This window comes from Takifugu rubripes, chromosome 11 (genome assembly GCF_901000725.2).
Source record: "Takifugu rubripes chromosome 11, fTakRub1.2, whole genome shotgun sequence".
Classification (NCBI taxonomy): domain Eukaryota; kingdom Metazoa; phylum Chordata; class Actinopteri; order Tetraodontiformes; family Tetraodontidae; genus Takifugu; species Takifugu rubripes.
In genome coordinates this window covers 4,411,433-4,430,179 of record NC_042295.1, presented here as the reverse complement: position 1 = coordinate 4,430,179, position 18,747 = coordinate 4,411,433, and the positions used below count along the sequence as shown (strand labels likewise).

The window sequence follows — 18,747 nt, the reverse complement described above, 5'->3', positions numbered from 1 at the left end:
TTCCTGCTCATTACATCTCTCAGTGCCACTTTGTCATAAGAGCATATTTTGAATAGGTAAATTTGTCACAGTTCATAGGAAGGATTGAAATAAAGAAGCCTGGATGAGAAGTGAAACCTCTCACTGCCAACTTATTGTAGACAAACGTGGACCATCGGGTTTTTTCAGCTGTTCTCCCCCACCCAGGAAAGAAATCAAAAATTTGCCTTTCATGTCTTTGATCTGGAGTCACATTAGCCTTTATGGCTGTTTTTTGTACGAGGCAGGTAGGGTTGAAATTAAGCTAGTGTAGAAGGTGAGCTCAATTGTTTCATCGCATTCAGTCGCGTTTTATTGGGTTTATGCTTGAGCAGACATCTCCTTCCCTGGACTAATTCCCTTTGATAAAGCGTGAAAGAGCGGCTGCATTCGGGTAAAAGCGTCGCTGTAGTCGCCTGTCTTTGTTGCTCCTCCCAACCCCCCTTTTCCTGTGAGGCGCCGTGGAGCCGGAAGTCAGCGCTCTCGTTAAGGCCTCATCCTTCCCATGGTGACTGCAAATAGGCTAAAGAGAAAGCGGGAGCTACCGTGGAGAGGGGTCAGTGCTGTGTACTGAAATTAAATAAATATACCTTTTCTCACTAGGCAAAGTTGCCTTACAAGTCACCTCTCCAAACCACGGACGATTCAATGGCAAAAAATCGGAATATTTCGCTCGTTGAGTCGGGTAAGCTAAGTAAAGCCCACCGATAGCTGAAATTTGGTCCAGTATCGTTGTCGCCGATTGATTTGCCCACTGCTTTTCTCACTGCTAACGTCCCCGTGCTTGTGTTTCAGAGCTTTATTACTTGATATCACGTTTTCTAACGACTGGTCCGTGTCGGAGAGCCGCTGAGGTGAGCTGGCACGTCTTCCCGGACGAGTTTGTTGTATTTGAAAATAGTTTGGTGCTGCTGAATGACAGAGTTGTTGGATGCCTTTTAATGTGCCTGACTGTGTCCTGCAGGTCCTGATCAGTGAACTAGAGGAACATCAGGTGTGTATTGTCGCCAGCACTCTTGCTGTCCCACTGCTATGCTAGCTGCTACGAGTGTTGACCGACTCCGAGGATCAAACTTGTTTCACTCGCTCGACTTTTAACTGCATCTGTCCTTCTCGTTTGACATCAGTCGGCTTTTTCTTTTACATTCCGCGAGTTTTTCACCTCTATTCTTCTTCTCTGCAGCTCTTACCGAGAAGATTGGACTGGCTGGGAAATGAACACCAGAGAACATATGAAGACGTGGTAAGCCTAATGAATGATCTGCGTACCCATCGCCTGTTGTTATTGTCTTGTGACAGGGACTCTGGCCATGCTCGGTGCTTGTTTACGTTCTTTGTTCTTTTCCTTGCCTCGCGACTGTGGGGTTTTTAGAGCAGATTTTAGGTGTATGAAGTCGCAACTTTGTCCTCTCGAATTCTTTCCAAAATTGTTTTCGGTGTAACAGTCGAGAATATGTCAGGGTAGAGGGTTTAATATATTTATCCAGGACTTTTTCAGCTACAGATAGGGTGGGTAGTTCTGCTTTTGCTCGGTTGAGGCGGCTCCGCTGGCCAATCACAGGCCGAGGATCGTTGTCTCTGCGTCGCTTTGCGTATGACCTGAGCTGCGATTGGTCCGTTCCAATGATTTACATATTAGACCACGCCCCCGGATCTGGTGTTGAGCAGCGATTAAAACCACGAACTGTCCTGCCAGATATTATTCTCATAGAAGTTTGTTGGCTGTCTGCAGTTTCCAGAAGACCGGACAAAATATGAGACACAAAAGTGTGGGTTGTTTGTGGTGTTTTTTTCTGAAGTGATTGTTGTATTTATATTTTAGGTACTCCATGTCCCTGTAGATGTTTAAATTTAATAAAAAAAAAAAAAGCCTCAACACACAATTGGTCTGATATTTGATTGCCTAGTCTGGTGTCTGAAAGTGCAAAGTCATATTTTCTGATCTGTTTTGACAATAAACCCTGTTTGTGTGGCCATTGACATGTTTGGTGTAGTGTGCTGTAGCAATTCAGCCTTGTCCTTGTTCACCTTGCCAGGTTGCAGCTAACAGACACATTACACCAGAACATTTGCTGCGGATATGCATGCAGATTGGACCAATTCTCGACAAAGCGGTGCCATCGTGCGTCTCTGGCGTACAAACCCTCCTGGGTACTGGAAAACAGTCAGCGCTCAGGACCATAAAAGGTGCCTTTAGCTGTTTTTTAAATACACACTAGAGAAAAAAGAAAACAGTAAAGTTTCTTCCAGATCAAAACCTTTGCTTTTCCCCCTGTATTGTCAGTAAATTCTTAAATGCTTTTGTGTATTTCAGACTCTGAAAGCTCACAGTTGCCAGCTTCATCATATGCAGCCCTTCACTGGGGCAGACCACCAGAGAGGCCTTTAAACTGCAAGAGAACTCTGCACCTCGGTAGGTTCTGTCTCTTTCATGTTTCTTTCCCTGAATGAAAAGTGGAGGCTGTGCACGTGTTTGCAGGCTGGCTGCTGGTGTGTTGACCATCAAGTTGGCCTTTAGAAGGATTTATGCTCTCGATTACTCTGTAGCTCTGCGTTTAATTTTATTTTTCTTCATAAGTTTTGCATTTCCTGCATTTTGCTATTTGTTCCCCATTCCGCAATAATTTATTGCTTACAATAACTTATTTTTGTCTGTTCTGAAGAAAGACTTCATATCTGTTCCCCATATTCCCCCAATGAGTTAGAGTGAATGCAAAGAAATGCATCTGCATTTGTTCTGTTTTAGTGAAGAGACAAGTTAGGGAAAGGGAGAAGTGTAAGATTTGCTCTACTTTCTCAGCCATTGTGTTTCCCATAGCAACACATAAAGGCCAGATGTTTCAGATTTCAGACCAGCTGTTATTGTTGGTGTTTACTGATAATGTTTGAATTGGAGCTGGTGTTTTTCATCTTTCTTAAAGCTGACTTGCACTGATATTGGCAATGAAATGGTCCACACGGGAGGAGAGCTGAAACTAGTTATTTCTGTTTTGCTGATAGTATATAGCAGTATGCTGTATTTAACTTCTTCTTGTTCGGTCTGTAATGAGAATGTTACTCCTGATAATGTCCTGTTGTTCTTGGGCTTGTAACAACCTTGTAATTTACATCACTTCACCCGCATGATTGACTTCTTATCAACAGTTAAGGTCCTTCGTGGGAGGGAGCTAATGGGAGGGCAGCGCTTCACCTCCATCAACCCTGTCAACAATTATGCGCGCATGTTCCTGCGCAGGAGGGTCCTGGGTCATCTGTCTGCTGTTTACTGTATTGCTTTTGATCGCACTGGTCTCAGGATCTTTACAGTAAGTGACAATTCTCAAAAAACACCCACCCACCATATCTTCTGTGGTTTATCATTAAATTAAATTGTGCTTGCAAAGAAATTTAATGGTAAAGTCTCATTTTACCACCAGTTGACTCAGTTTGCATTTTTATTAGCTGCCATCAGTGTACAAGCTAGAGTATTTCACTTAAACATCGCCCTGAAAAACAACAGTTGCAACATAAAACTGGCAAAGCAACTAACACATAGATGATGTCCTCATCAATATCCTTGTGAGAACTCAACCCAGAAAATGTGAGGACCAGGTTTGTTTTTTAAATGAAACGCAGTTTCAGCATCATTGGTCTGTTTCAGTTTTCGTCCACAATTTGGGATACTTAGCTAAAAAGCCCATCATTTTTAACACTTCAGCATGATGCTGGGATGTATCTCCATGACGAGCTTCACCATGTTTATGGCCTCTGTACCTTTATGTTTGAGAAGGAAAAACCAAGCTTTATACCTAAAACTCTGAAAAGGCTTTGCAGAGCATAATTTGCCATCTGCTTTATTTTTATCTCAAATCAAATCAATTTTTATTTATATAGCGTCTTATACAATCAAAATGGTTTCAAGGCGCTTTCCAGAATCCCAGGGCCTGACCCCAGACAAGCAAGAGTGGCAAGGAAAAACTCCCCTTTAACAGGAAGAAACCTTGAGCAGGACCAGGCTCATGTAGGGAGAGCCTCCTATTGATGGCCAGCTGGGTAAAGGGAGAGGAGAGGCACAGAGCACAGAAACACACACAAAAATACACTATACAACGGGTCAGCGGGGCCAGAGGTCATCATGCAGCTCCGAAGGCGGCGATACCTGTAAAGAAATAGGGGAGGGGTGGGGGGGCAGAAAAACTACACAGGAATCAGCATAACTAGTCTGCTTGATGAGGAGGAGGAAAGGAAAGGAGAGGAGAGGAAACCATGACCCAGTGGGGTGACAGAGGCCTGTCCGGTGATCATGTTTCCGGACCCCGGCAGCCTTGGCCTATAACAGCATAGCTGAGATGTGACCTAACGATTAGACGACCCCCTAAGTATGATAATTTGTCTGTCTATAATAGTAACTGGAACTACAGAATTAGCAACAATAAGCTTTTTCAAAGAGGTAGGTTTTAAGTCTGATCTTAAAAGTAGCGATGGAGTCAGGCTCCCGTACCTGGACAGGGAGCTGGTTCCATAGCAGGGGGGCCTGGTAGCTAAATGCTCGGCCCCCCATTCTACTCCTAGAAACTCTGGGAACCACAAGTAGACCAGCATTCTGAGAGCAGAGCAGTCTATTGGGCTGATAAGGTATCACTAGCTCCTCCAGGTAGGATGGAGCTAGGCCTCTGAGGACCTTGTAGGTCAAAAGAATGGTTTTAAAAATTATTCTGAATTTAACGGGCAGCCAATGAAGCGACGCCATTACAGGAGTTATGTGATCTCTTTTGTCAATACCTGTCAGAACTCTGGCTGCAGCATTTTGGATCAACTGGAGGCTTCTTAAAGAGTTGTTTGGACACCCTGATAATAAAGAATTACAATCCATCATACCTTTTGAAATACCTGACATTGCTCATCTTTGCTCCCCATTAGCCCCCGATTGCTAATGGGCGAATGTCACTTGTTTTACAATAGCAAGTAGGAATATAGGAACAATGTACACCCTGGAGATGGCAGTTGGTGAAAATCCCAGTTGATCACCTTCAAAGTCACTTAAATTCCCTCCCTTGTCCAGTCGGATGCTGGTTTAAGCTTCAACAGGCCAACTTGACCACATCTACAAATTTAAATTAGTTAAATCAGTGCAATTAAACAGGTGTAACTAATACATTTGCATCATTGCTGATGGAGACCTAAGTCTTATCTATGTTGATCAGGGCTCAGATGACTGTTTGGTGAAGATTTGGTCTTCATTCAATGGACGCCTCCTGTCCACATTGCGAGGACACACTGCAGAGATTACAGACTTGGCAGTTAATTATGAAAATACACTAATTGCTGCTGGAAGTTGTGACAAGACCATCCGTGTGTGGTGCCTTCGTACCTGTGCCCCAGTGGCTGTGCTGCAGGGGCACAGCGGATCCATTACCTCCCTACAGGTAAAGACTCGATCAATGTTCAGCAAAGTTAGGATAATTTATTGGTGGGTAGCAGGAAGTAACATTCCACTTCCTGCCTTGTGTTTCCAGTTTTCACCATTTGCCAAGGGCTCGAAACGTTACATGCTGTCCACTGGAACTGATGCAACTTTGCACTTCTGGCAGTGGGATGTGGACAGCATCAAATTTAGGTGAGAGGTGCTTTGAACACAGTTTTATTCCTCATGCTTTTGTTTAAAAAGTTTGCTCCCTCAATATTGGCAGCAGTAACATATTTGAAAAGAACTTGTATGCTTGTTAAGATCTAAATATATATATTTGATTTCCAGTTAAACAGGCTGAGGATGCCACACTTACTTCTGTAAACGTAACCCTTTGTTATGGAAATCCACCACCATCCTACAGCAGTGTGTGTTGACCAACCAGACTGGGTTGAATAGTTACGGCTGCCCCGACATGTGAAACTAAAGCAGTCTTTAAATTAACCTGTTCTAAAGGAAAAAGCCTTTACTTTGCTGGATAAACTAAGCTTGCTCTCTTTGAATACATGTGTAACCATTTAAGATAATGCAATACAGTGAAATGCTTGGTGACTCTTTCTGTAATGCGGTAATGTCCCACACCAAGAACTTCCAGTTCTTCCTGATGTAAAACATAAACTTTTAAATGTAGTGTTTTATCATAGGGCTGGCCACTATGTACGGTATATAATGTTCACCTTTAGGTGTAATTGGATGGATTTCATCAAAATATTTGATGTTTAATATGGTTCTTAAACACATAGTAAACATTTAAAATAAATGTGGGCCCGACTCTTGTTATACGCACTAATGCATGTCAGTAATATTTTATCTCCTCGTTCTGTAAATAACCTTTAATTTGTGTTGATTTTCATCTATAGTGATCAATCACACAAGTTTACAGAGCGGCCCAGGCCAGGAGTTCAGACCGTGTGTTCCTCCTTCAGCCCAGGTACACTGATGTACATTTAATGACATTAAATTTTCCATTCTTGCATAACTTATGGATTTCTGAATGATGATCATTTATTTTTATTATGTTGATGTTCTAGGTGGAATGTTTTTGGCCACAGGAAGTACAGACAATGTCATTAGAATATATTATTTGGGAAGTGGTAGTCCAGAGAAGATCTCAGAACTCCACGAGCACACGGTAAGAACCCCTCAGAACTCCCTCCGGTGGCTCCAGGTTCATTGTTACTCGCTTATCTATGCATCAACGTCTAATATCGGCTCTCCAAACTTCTGTTCTATACATAGGACAAAGTGGACAGCATCCAGTTTTGCCACTCAGGGGAAAGGTGAGGTAAAATCACTCTTTATTGGGCAGAACGTTGTCATGGTAGTCATCCTGACTGTGATCTGATGGTGCCTCAGGTTTGTGAGCGGAAGTCAAGATGGAACGGCTCGAATCTGGAAGCTCCATCAACGACAGCAGTGGAAGTCCGTCTTGCTCAAAATGTCAGCCACACTTCCAGGGTAAGACCTCCTGTCTGGTCATTGTGTGGTGCAGGAAAACGTGTCTGGAGGATTTTATTTGTCTTCGCGTGTTGGGACCTGTCACATCATAAAACTCTTGATTCGAGTGTTGCATTAATTGTCTCTTATTTGTATTTTCTGTGTCAGTGCTGAACTCATGGTGGAAGAAGAAAGCTTTTCCAAACCCAAAGTGACCATGGTAGCATGGGATCGCCATGACGGCATGGTCGTCACGGCGGTCAACAACTGTCTCCTTAAAGTGTGGAACTCCTACACAGGAGAGCTGCTACATATCCTTAAAGTATGCATTAACCTTTAAGGGAGGATGTGGAGCAATGGCAACATATTTTAACATCGGAAATGTTTTTTAGGGCCACGAGGCTGAGGTGTTTGTCCTGGAGCCACATCCTTTCGACTCCAGGATCATGCTGTCAGCTGGTCATGATGGAAATGTGTACATGTGGGATTTGCAGCGAGGAACAAGAGTGATGCACTTCTTTAACATGGTATACAGACAGCTGAGAATATGACCTAAAATGGTTCAGCAATCCAAATGTCTTTCTGGTCCTTTTGAAGTTTCTGCATTGGGACTATGTTGTTTCCAGATTGAAGGACAGGGCCATGGAGCTGTTTTTGACTGCAAGTTTACTCCAGATGGCCAAAGTTTTGCCTGCACAGATTCCCATGGACATCTTCTCATTTTTGGTTTTGGCAGTTCTAGACCATTTGAGAAGGTAAAGATAAACATCTATAAGAACACACACACACTTTAGCTTTAGACAGTGGAATGGTCTCTATACTGGTTCTGCTGGACCTCAGTGCTGCCTCTGATTCCCCGTAGGGAAATTGAATTGTAGTAGCAGCCTAAAGTGGATTAATATAACTGTAGTGTAGGTTTTGTATTTACAAAGTATAGAAAAAGAATAAATAAATACAAGATTAGAACGTTATAAGCATATATACAGCATATATTATAAGCATTTATATATTATATATACAAAATATAATGTATACATATTATAAGCATATATACATGAATATAGAATAAAATAGAAATAAAATTACAACATAAACATTAGACAATTATTGGTATTGACTGGGTTTGAATGAATTATATAGTCTGATGGCGGATGGCAGGAATGACTTCCTGTACCGTTCCTTAGAGCAGCGAGGCTGCAGGAGTCTGTTGCTGAAGCTGCTTCTCAGTTTGTCCACTGTGTTATGGAGGGGGTGGGAGGGATTGTCCATGCTTGTCCACAATTTCAACACCATCTTGTCCCTCACCACCTCGTGCAAGTTTACAGCCAACAACAGACCCTGCCTTTTTAATGAGTTTGTTGAGTCTGTTGGCATCCTTTGCGATACGGTTGATCAGAGCATTACAAGGACAGTGTGAGGCGGATTGCCTTCTTGGACCAGTTCTCTTTGTACTTGCTTGGGAAACATTATTCAGCAGCAGGAATAAATGTTCACACCTTTGCTGATGACACTCGGCTGTATTTATGGATGAAATCAGAGGATCCAAAATTCCAGGCTCATCTTACAAACAAAGGCTTGGATGAAGTCAAATTTCATCATCACTTGTATCAAGCTGATGTCGATGTCTTTGGTCCTGAACTCAGGAACAGATCAACTGATCACATTGTGACATTGGAGGATCATCTCTGTAGTCTCTAGTTCATCTGTGACCTTTGACCTGGATCGAGCCTTTAATTCACAAGTAAAAAGGACTCCAACAGTACCTTTTTTCATTAGAGCAACATTCCAAAGAGCAGATTAGACTCAGACTGTTGTGATTCAGTGTTATCAGCAGGCCTGAACTACTCAGAGCCTCCAGCTGATCCGAAATGCTGCAGCCAGAGTTTTGATAGGAAATAGCCAGAGAAGTCAAATGACTGTGCTGACTTCTCTTCATTGGCAGCCCATAAAATCCAAAATATATTTTAGAATCCTCCTGACCTACAAGGTCCTGAGAGCTCCAGCTCCATCATATCTAGAGAAGCTGAATACACAAGGTATGCATTACCTTGATGGGTTTCTTTCACCTTATTGGTCCATGGTTGTATGTCGTCATCCTGCTGCAAATTCATCCATATAAATAAAGCTGAATTGACTGGAAATTAATGTTTCATAACTTTCCCCCATCCTGATCTCAACAGATCCCAGACCAGGTTTTCTTCCACACAGACTACCGACCAATGATCCGTGATGCCAATGGCTTTGTGTTGGATGAGCAGACGCAGCAGGCACCGCATCTCATGCCTCCACCCTTCTTGGTGGATGTGGATGGAAACCCCCATCCTCCAAGGTAGGCCAGGACTTGGTTCCTATCATGAAGTACTGTCCTTTACTTTGAAATCAGATAATTTATTTGATTTTCATTGGTTCATATGTTTTCAGTTTAATGTATTTGGGGAGAATTTGAGTTTTTAATAACTTGACTTGATTTTTCAGTTACCAGCGTCTTGTCCCAGGACGGGAGAACATCGCTGATGAGCATTTAGTTCCCACTCTTGGATACGTAGCCACAGGTAAGCACAGCCGGTATAGCTGGGCTTTGATTAAACCTCCTGTAGTTGGTGGCAGCCATGTGGAATTAATTCCCTTGCTGCAAGACTGGTGACCATTGATCACTTGTTGCTGTTTGACTTCTTCAGTTGATGGGGACGTAGTGGAGCAGGTCATTAGCCAGCGACCTGCAGAACAGGAGGAGCCCCCTGTGAGGCAAGGCAGCCTTCTGGACGAGGCCATACGTCGTCTGCAGGAAGACCAGCTTGGGGCAATGCCCCGCAGAGGTGCAAATGCTGGGGTGTAGCTGCCACTTGCAGCCGGCGCCATTACTGAACTTTCCATTCCATTACAGTTTCTGTGAACGATCAAGCAGACACGCAGCCCTCTCCGTACGTGGGGTTGCGCCGCAGTAGCCAAGTGGAGCGTGTGTGGCAGGTGCAGCAGAATGCTCCCTCCTGTGAAATAGCATGGAGACCCAGGGTCATGGTTCCTGCACTGTCATTCAGCAGCTGCAGGTAACGGTGTCTTCACAGATGAAGACAAGATATTTCGCTTCAATTATGTTTTTCTTAAATCTTTAACATGTAAATTGTTTTTAGATACCAGGAGAACATCCGAATGGCCAGAGGAGACAATGAGGTGGCGCTGTTCAACGCGAGAAGAAGACGCATTATCTACACACTGGTACCTTTATGAAAAGTTGTTCCAGCGTGTGTCTTTAAAAGGAATATTAGCCACAAGCGCTGCAGGATTTTGCTCTGTTGGGAGACTTTATTTGCTTGTGCCCTTTACCGTTTATTCGGTCCATCTGTCCCGTCAGGATGACTCTGATGAGGAGCCTTCCACTGCAGATCAAACGCCAGAGCACAATGAACTGATGGAATATGTGTCCCTGTCATGTGAGGAGGGAGAAGAGACGACAAGCTCTGAGGTATCACCTCATTGTTTCTGCCTGTTTAAATATAGCAGAGGACTTTTAACAAACGCAACTTTTCAATCTGTTCAGGACAACGAGATGGAAGGCAGCGATTCCAATGATGAAGAGTGGAAAAGTGACAGCTCAAGGTATGTTTCACACATTTCTATGTGCAGCATTCAACAGCTGTTCAATATACTAATTAAAACAGTTCTCCATATAAAGAGATTATAAACTGACTACAAGCTGTAAATATGCAAGTACTGCTATAACAGTGCAGTACAGTAGAGTGCATTAAGTTTATATTACAGAGGTGTCTTTAACAATGTAGTAACAAAGTTAAACCTTACCTGGTGCTTAAACAGCATACAGCTCCTCTCAGTATGTTCCGTTTCATGCAAAATTTAAATGTCTGCTTTTGACAGCCACACATCCAGCGACTATTCTGACTGGACAGCAGATGCAGGCATCAACTTGCAGCCCTCCACCCCTGTGTTGTTACGTAAACGGGCGCATCGCAGACTTGTCAGCTCTGACGAAGAGGAGGATGAAAATGAGGAGGAGGATGAGGAGGAGAAGCAGCAGCGAAGTGATGAGGAAGAACCACCAAGGAAGAAAGACAAAAAGAAGTCCAAGAAGGCAAAGAAGAAGTCTCCCAGGGTGAGTAGTTTGATCTAAAATGTAGCAGGATAAGATTTGGTGTTGGTGATGATTTAAATGAACCTGATGGTGTTCCTGAATCAGCGCCCAAAAGCCAGACCTTCGATCAACAGAGAAGTCTCCTGTGAGTTCAGGCCCTCGCAGTGGATCACTGACGTCATCCCCAGGAAGTCTCCGTTTGTCCCCCAAATGGGGGATGAGGTCGGTGTATCAGAATTAGCTGCGCTACCTGATGCATCTTCTGCGTTATTTAAAGGAGTGACTCTGAAATTATTATTTTTTTGCTCAGGTGATCTACTTTCGCCAAGGACACGAGGCTTATGTTGAAGCTGTCTGCCGAAATGATCTGTATTCCATCAATTTGGAGAAGCAGCCATGGAAGAAAATGCAGCTCCGAGTAAGAAAACTATGACCTTTTAAAGTCATGCAACCTATAAGGTTTGACTCTGTTATGCAGAATGAGCATGACATATCATGTGACTAATCGTTATTTTAATAATGAATAACAATCACATTTTTAGGACCAGGAGTTTGTGAAGATCACTGGGATCAAATATGAACTCTGCCCTCCAACACTGTGCTGCCTGAAACTGACTCTGATTGATCATGGCACCAGCAAAATCACAGACAAGTCATTTTATGTCAAGTAAGCAGGTTTCTTTTGTGGTAACTGTGGGGGCGTAGAGTGATGCTTCTTAAGTTTATCTGTCCTTCAGGTATCACGACATGCCTGACGTGATCGACTTCCTTGTGTTGAGGCAAAGTTATGACGAGGCTCTCCGTAGAAACTGGCAGCCAAGTAAGATTTAGGTTGACCTGTTGAAGCTGGTTTGAGACAGTGAAATTTTTCATCTCTGTTTAATGTGTCTAAATTCACAGATATCTGACTTGTATCAGTGGTAGAAAACATGTCTCTCCATCCAAGTGTGAGTAATACAGCTTTAAAATAGAACACTAACTGGTGAGCTTCTCTGGTGCAGGTGACAGGTTCCGCTCAGTGATCGATGATGCCTGGTGGTTCGGGACCATCATCTGTCAGGAGCCCTACCAACAGGAATACCCCGACAGTCTCTTTCAGTGCTTCAAAGTCAGGTAGGAACCGACATGTTGCCATGAAAGAGCACCAAGCTTTTATTAGCAGAACCAGCACCACCATTCATACACAGTTAAGCTGATTTTCGTCTTCATTTCCAGGTGGGACAATGGAGAAACTGAGAAGCTGAGTCCTTGGGATGTGGAGCCCATTTGTGATGAGGGTGATTAATGTGTCATAATAGCTCTTAACTTTATACGGGCAATCAATTCATGGAGGATGTAACAGTTGTTGTTAAACAAGAGCATGTTTTGTTTTAGCCCAACAACCAGAGACGGAGGGAGGCGGCATCCCTGTGACGGCTGAGGAGATGAGCGAGTTGATGTACAAGCCTCTGCCTGGAGAGTGGGGGGAGAGGAGCAGAGAGGAGGAGTGTGATCGCATCATCACTGGCATTGATCAGCTCATCACTGTTGGTGTGTGCTTAGAATCAAAACATTTATCCCCCTTTTCACACCTTTTTCAAAAGGTGCAGTTTGTCAAAGTAAAGCCTAACTGCCATTAAAATGAGCTATGTAATAAATATTTCCCAGTTTTAGCCAAGCTAACTCGGATTATCTTTGGTCTATTTTTTTGCAGACATTGCTGCTCCCTTCTCTGGTCCTGTGGACTTGGTCCAGTATCCTACATATTGCACTGTGATTGCATATCCAACTGACTTGTATACCATCAAACTGCGACTCTTGCACAGATTCTACAGGTCAGTCACACTGAGTCGCTGTTGTTCCTGTGTCACCTTGACATGTGTGAAGAGTGTGAGAGTGTGTAACATCTAACCTCTGCTAATCCCAGGCGCATCTCAGCATTAATATGGGATGCCAGGTATATCGCACACAACGCCCACATTTTCAACGAGCCCAGGAGCAAAATTGCCTACTCTGCAAAAATCATCACAAATGTCCTCCAGAAATTCATCAAGTAGGTTCCCCTGTTTCTGCAGTGGTTTTGGGGTATTTTTTGCCCTTAAGAGCCTCAGGAATTGTTTTTTTCTTCCACAGTAATCCATCTTGCACAGACATCATGGAAATCTATAATGCTGTTGAAGAAATGGACGGGGATGAGGAGGTATGTTGGAATCTGAATGTTCACCTTGAATTGCAAACTTCAAGCCAACTTTACTTGATTGTTCCTTAAGTGGTTTTGCAGACTAATTTCCAGCCCAAATAAGTCTACTTAATCTCCTCCAATAGGAAGAAGATTCTGAGGCACCAGGGACTTCTTCGGGACACAGAACCAATCAGGTAAAGGTTCAAACCTTAAATTTGAGCAGGAGTTATGGAATCACTGAGCAGAACATTGTTCCTACATGAAGGTTTGTTTGCTTGGTATTTGTAGTCCTCTTTGGAAGTGGTGCCTGACAGAGATGCCTGGAAGGACCAGTGCAAGAATTTGATCAATTACATTTTTGAGTGTGAAGACTCACAACCCTTCAGAGAACCTGTGGACCTCCAAAACTATCCAGTAAGGTTTTTTTTTTTCTTTCCAATAGCAGTGTGATCTATTTTGAGAAAAGCCTGAGTTATGTTTGCGTGTCCAGGACTACCACGAGATTATCGACACACCAATGGACCTTGGCTCAGTGAAAAGAACTCTGTGGGACGACAGATATGAAAACCCTCTGGAACTGTGCAAAGATGCCCGACTGATATTTGCCAATGCCAGAGCGTACACGCCCAACAAGCGCTCCAAGGTAGGAGAGTAATGAACCGGAAGATGTTAACGACTGTTGGAAGATGAGGTCCTTCTCAATTTAAGGTTTATTCTTATTCGTTTCCCTTCATTCTAGATTTACAGTATGACATTGCGGCTCTCTGCCTTCTTTGAGGAGCGAATCAGAACGATCATATCAGATTATAAAACTGCCGTAAAAAGCAGCGAGAAGCTGCGCCGCAGTCAGCGGTTTCGCAAGAAAATGCAACAGCAGAATCAGCCCTCTGTGACAGCAAGGTGAGTGTATTCAGTCCAGTGTTATACATAAATCAAAGGCTCAAACCTTTGCAGCTGAATAGTGTTCACCATGGTGCCACTTTGCTGGAATAAAAGGTGATTTTCTTCTCTTTTCCATTCAAAGGAGAGCAGCTGTAAAAACTCAGGAATCAGTGGAGCCACCATTGGTGACCAATACTACCTCAGCCAAAGTGTCTCTTCCTGACAGGAGCAGGAGAAATCGTAGGAGTTCCAGTCACAGCTCCTCAGAAGATGATTCCAAAGCTGTTTCAACAAGTCCTGGTAGGTCACACAGACATCCGCTGTCCTCTCACCGCTTTGTTGATGAAGGGTGACAAGTGGGTCAAAGCCAGTGGCTTCATTTTTATTTCTGTTTTATTACTGTCATCTTTAAATTCATCCATTGTAAATCTGTACATTGCTGTGAGATTGTATTTGTACTGCTGAGTTTGAATGTACATATTGATGCAGTTATTGTTGATCTTTAGAGTCTGAGAGTGAGCCGAGTGACTCGGAGGAAGAGAAACCTCTGGGCTCCTCAAGGCTGCACCAACTCAGACCAAAAACAAGAATTACAAGAAGCCAGAGGAGCAAGAACATGAATAGAGGTGAAGTATCCTCCTGTCTCATTTATTTTAGCTTCCTCATTGTTTTTAAAAAGTTTTAGTTTAATCTGTAGATTAAAAACATAACTGGAGGCTTGTTATTTCTCTAGATGTGTTGCACAGCAATAGTGAGGACGAGCAGTCTGACACTGAAGGTGAATGTAATTTAATTTAAATTCAATTTTTATAGTTGGCAGCTCTTGCTCAACAAACCTAAGGCACAGTAAAAAAAATAAAACGGAAATACAGTGATCCCTCGCTATATCGCGTTTCATCTTTCACGGCTTCGCTGCTTCACGGATTTTTTTTGCGAGTCGTTCATTGCAGTTCTCAAATATAATCGAAGGTGGCATATCCGTTTATAAAAATCTTCTTGCTCAGAAAAAGAAAGAGCGCCAACAACTACCCATAACAATGTTCTTCTCTCGGAGAAAGACTCCTGCGCCTTCAGTAGAAACAGATGCTACAGCGGAGCGGAGTCAGGACGCAGAGGCACAGCTGGGACTGTGAAATACGCGAGTGACAATGTTTCCAACCTTGTATTACTATATTAAAATTATTGTTTTAAACAAATTTTGGGTTATAGTTCAGTATTGCATTGTAAAATAATAAAAAAAATGAAGCTGACTACTTCACGGATTTCACTTTTCGCGTGTTATTTTTGGGACGCAACTCCCGCGATAAACGAGGGATCACTGTATAGTCATTTTCTGCCCCCTTGTGGCACGTTGATATCACTGTACCTAGAATATGGCTGAAAATTCTCATATAATCTGAGTTGTTTAATCAAATGTAAACAGCCAGAACAAAATGGTAAACATTCTTTTTGTATGTTTAATTTAGTTGATGGGCAGCAGAAGGTGAATGGCCACAGCAGCAGGTTGCCTTACAGGAGGCGGAGCCGCCACAGGGACCCTCAGAGAGCCCCGTCTCATAGTTTCGACAGGGAGGAGGAAGAAAACATCATGCGCCGTTCACTAAAAAGAAGAACTGCTCGGGCTGCTGTGAATAAGATCAAACTCCTGGAGGCATCTCTGTCAGAGGAAGACTGTGAGGAGGATAATCCACGAAGGAGCAGCGGCCGCCTGAGGAGCAGCAGACGTCCCCCTGTGATCCAGAGCAGCTCAGAATCTGAGGGACCACCAGCTTACGGTACACAACCCTCACCTGCCAACCAGGTGTTTTTAAAGGTCTGCAGGAAGTGGGTTTCAGCCAGATGTAGCAGCAGCCATGATTCTGTTGGGACTTTGCCAGATGTTCATTTAAGCACAAAACTGTTTTATTTCAAAATTGTCAGGAGCCATTTTTATGAGAGTAGTTATGTCACATATTGATGTTCTGCACTTTAATGACAGTTTATTTAGCAAAGCCCAACTTTCTCTCTTTAGCGTCTCAAAAATCAAAGAATTCCACTGATGAATCAGAGGCTGATGAGCATTCCTACGTCAGCGATGCATCCTCGCCTCAAAACAAGCAGAATGGTGATGTGGGGTCCAACCAGCACGGCACACGGAGGCGGGCCAACACCAAGGAGAATGGTGAGAGATCCCTCACCTTTGGTGGGACCACATAGTTATGAATGTATCTGTAATCATTGTCTCTCCTCCTGTCTGTCCTGTAGATGTCTGTCCCCTTGTGAATGGACACGATGTAAAAGATCCGTCGTCTGACAGTAACTCTGAGCGTGAGGAGGCAGCGGAGGAGGAAGATCAACTCCAAAAGCCATCACGGAACGTGGCAGTCAGTCAGGTCAGGACGAGGAAACTCACAAGTGAGGAGGAGGAAGAGGAGGACACGAAATATAAATCAAGCTCAGATGAAGAGGACAAAGACCACAAACCTCAAATGCATCCACATCAAAATGGCAAAAATGTGGAAGAAGCCAACCACAATGATTCCCACAGAAAGATTTTAGGGTCAAAAAGCCAGGAGCAACGAAAAGCGACCAGAATGGAGGGTGCAGAAATTGGTGGCCCTCCCAAGAGAAGACAGAAAACGGAGAAGAGAGAAAGCAATCCGTCCAGCGAGGACTCTGCAGTCCACACAAAGATGGTTACCAGAAACAACAGGAAACGGCACCATGAGGATAGCTCTGGCTCAAGAAGTGTCAAGCAGGAATACAGACCCAAGCGCAAGAGAAAGCGGAAACATTCAACCGGATCATCAGACGAGGAGTCGGACAATACCGACAGCACGTCGAACCGCCGGCTGAACCTCAGACCACTCACAAAAAAGAATTACACAGACGACAACTATGTCTCTGAGGATGAATCTGCCACTGCCAGTCAGGAAAAACTCAGAAACGGCAACAGAACAGTCTCGGTGTCAACAAGAACGGAGAAGAAGAGACTTGGGACGGCCAAAGGTTCTTCCAGCACCAGGAAGCAAATTTACACCTCTGACTCTGAAGAGGAAGGTGAGGAGAGAGAGCCATCCCCCAAAACAAAGAGAACCTCAAAGCAGCTCAAGCGGGAGCGCACAGATGGTAGCTCTGAGGAGGAGGACATGTCTTCTCCAGCCGCTTCCAGCAAGGAGGAATCTGAAGCTTCGAGGAGCAGGAGGAACGGCATGAAGAGAGCCAAGTGGAAGGAGCGCAGCAGCAGCAGCGGCAGCAGCAGTGGCAGCAGCAGCAGCAGTTCGGACTCAGAGAGCGAACACTCATCCTCCACCAGCCAAAACAGCTCAGGGTCCCACAGCAGTCCAAAGACCAGGAGCCTGTCTGGGATCAGACACAGGACTGCCGGCCGACAGCTGAGACGGCGCCGCCGCCCATCTTCCTCTGAGGAGGAGTACAGCGACAAGTCGATCAGCAAACCTCGGCGGAAAACGCGCATCACCACCCGTAACCAAGGGAAGCAGAGGGTGATCTACAATGACAGCGAGTAAAGGATGAGCCGGCTGGACTGGTAACTGGGATGGTAACTGGACCCTTAAACCACCACCTTATGGTAGTAGCACTGGAGTCCTGAAGAGAAAATGCTGTGAATCTGTTTCATTCAGGGATATTTATATTTTCTATGAAAAAAGAAACATTTAGAGATGTTAATACAAATTCAAGCATTTGAACTGCTGGTTTTTACAAGGTTATAGAGCAAAACCACCTTCCAGACTGCTGGTTTGGATCCAGTCAGCACAATAACCATTGGAGGAATCTTGTCTGCTTGGGTGCTATCTAATATACCTCTGATTAACAAAGCATATTGCTGGCTTGCACTAAAATAACACTGTAATGAGGTATTTCATACACTACTTTTGCATTAGAAACTCAGGGGTCAACTAAGTTTACTGTAGTCTCGGAGGTGGCCATTGAGGACGGCGAGGGACAGTTTGCTGTTCGGCGGATGTTCATGGACACCGACTGGGACGTAGTTAAATTCACACTTTGGCTACGGCACTCCTTTTTAGATCCACACGTAATGCTTGACTGTACTGAGTTGATATGAGCCAAATGGATGAATTAAATATTGAATTATCCGTACCATTTAATTTTCTGAAATTATTTTCTGTGTTGAATTCTAGTGAATAGATGTAAATGATTGAGAACTGCTGATTGGTTTGGCAATCAATCACTTGCAAATTATTTAATTTTTTGTACACTTAAATGTACCGTCTTGCCATGTCACACATTGGTACTGGTTTGCGGAGTACTTGATACTTGCAAAATACTGTGGTTTCTCATATTGGGAAGACATTTTTATTCTATGATGCCCACTCAGTATTTCTTTTTGTTTTTGGACTTGACCTAAACCTGTTGTCAGATACATGGTTTAAGCTTGTTTATGGGAGGTTTCTAAATGCAACTGCTTTATCCAATTTTGCTTCATGTTTTTCATACAACACCTTTAATAACAGATTTCACAGGGAGACTATTAACACAATGTGGTTGTGGAGTGCAATGAATGATTCTCCTGTTAATAAAGTTAAAATTTCCAGCTCTACTCCAAATCTGACTGTATTCATAAATTATGTACTGACACTTGGCTCAGCTCCCAGGCTGATAGGTGGTTACTATCCTCATGTCGGAAAACAAATGTTATGGTTTCTAAACATGTTTCAAACTATTAGCTTTGTTTCATCTTTGCTGCCAGAAAGG

At 43.6% G+C, this 18,747-nt stretch overlaps 1 protein-coding gene across 4 annotated transcripts; it reads left to right on the top strand.

Annotated features, from left to right (window-relative positions):
* The first annotated feature begins 39 nt into the window (after positions 1–39).
* On the top strand, positions 40–18,599 carry brwd1 (bromodomain and WD repeat domain containing 1). 4 transcript variants are annotated; one of them, XM_029844241.1, is made up of 45 exons: positions 40–526; positions 622–703; positions 814–872; positions 983–1,012; positions 1,202–1,261; positions 2,055–2,205; positions 2,333–2,431; positions 3,163–3,323; positions 5,202–5,423; positions 5,514–5,614; positions 6,325–6,395; positions 6,496–6,596; positions 6,704–6,744; positions 6,821–6,922; positions 7,070–7,223; positions 7,294–7,428; positions 7,528–7,656; positions 9,082–9,230; positions 9,377–9,453; positions 9,580–9,717; positions 9,786–9,948; positions 10,033–10,117; positions 10,254–10,364; positions 10,440–10,498; positions 10,775–11,009; positions 11,094–11,210; positions 11,299–11,406; positions 11,531–11,655; positions 11,726–11,808; positions 11,990–12,101; positions 12,204–12,265; positions 12,363–12,518; positions 12,682–12,802; positions 12,895–13,020; positions 13,101–13,167; positions 13,293–13,343; positions 13,438–13,563; positions 13,640–13,792; positions 13,889–14,049; positions 14,174–14,331; positions 14,538–14,657; positions 14,765–14,809; positions 15,498–15,806; positions 16,043–16,192; positions 16,276–18,599. In XM_029844241.1, exons 1-45 carry the CDS (start codon positions 524–526, stop codon positions 17,538–17,540), a joined length of 6,333 nt encoding a protein of 2,110 aa, XP_029700101.1. In that variant the 5' UTR covers positions 40–523; the 3' UTR covers positions 17,541–18,599. The 4 variants fall into 4 exon arrangements, with proteins under 4 accessions (XP_029700101.1, XP_029700100.1, XP_029700102.1 ...); XM_029844240.1 differs by having other exon boundaries at positions 10,245–10,364; XM_029844242.1 differs by lacking the exon at positions 14,765–14,809 and having other exon boundaries at positions 10,245–10,364.
* The last annotated feature ends 148 nt before the right edge of the window (positions 18,600–18,747 follow it).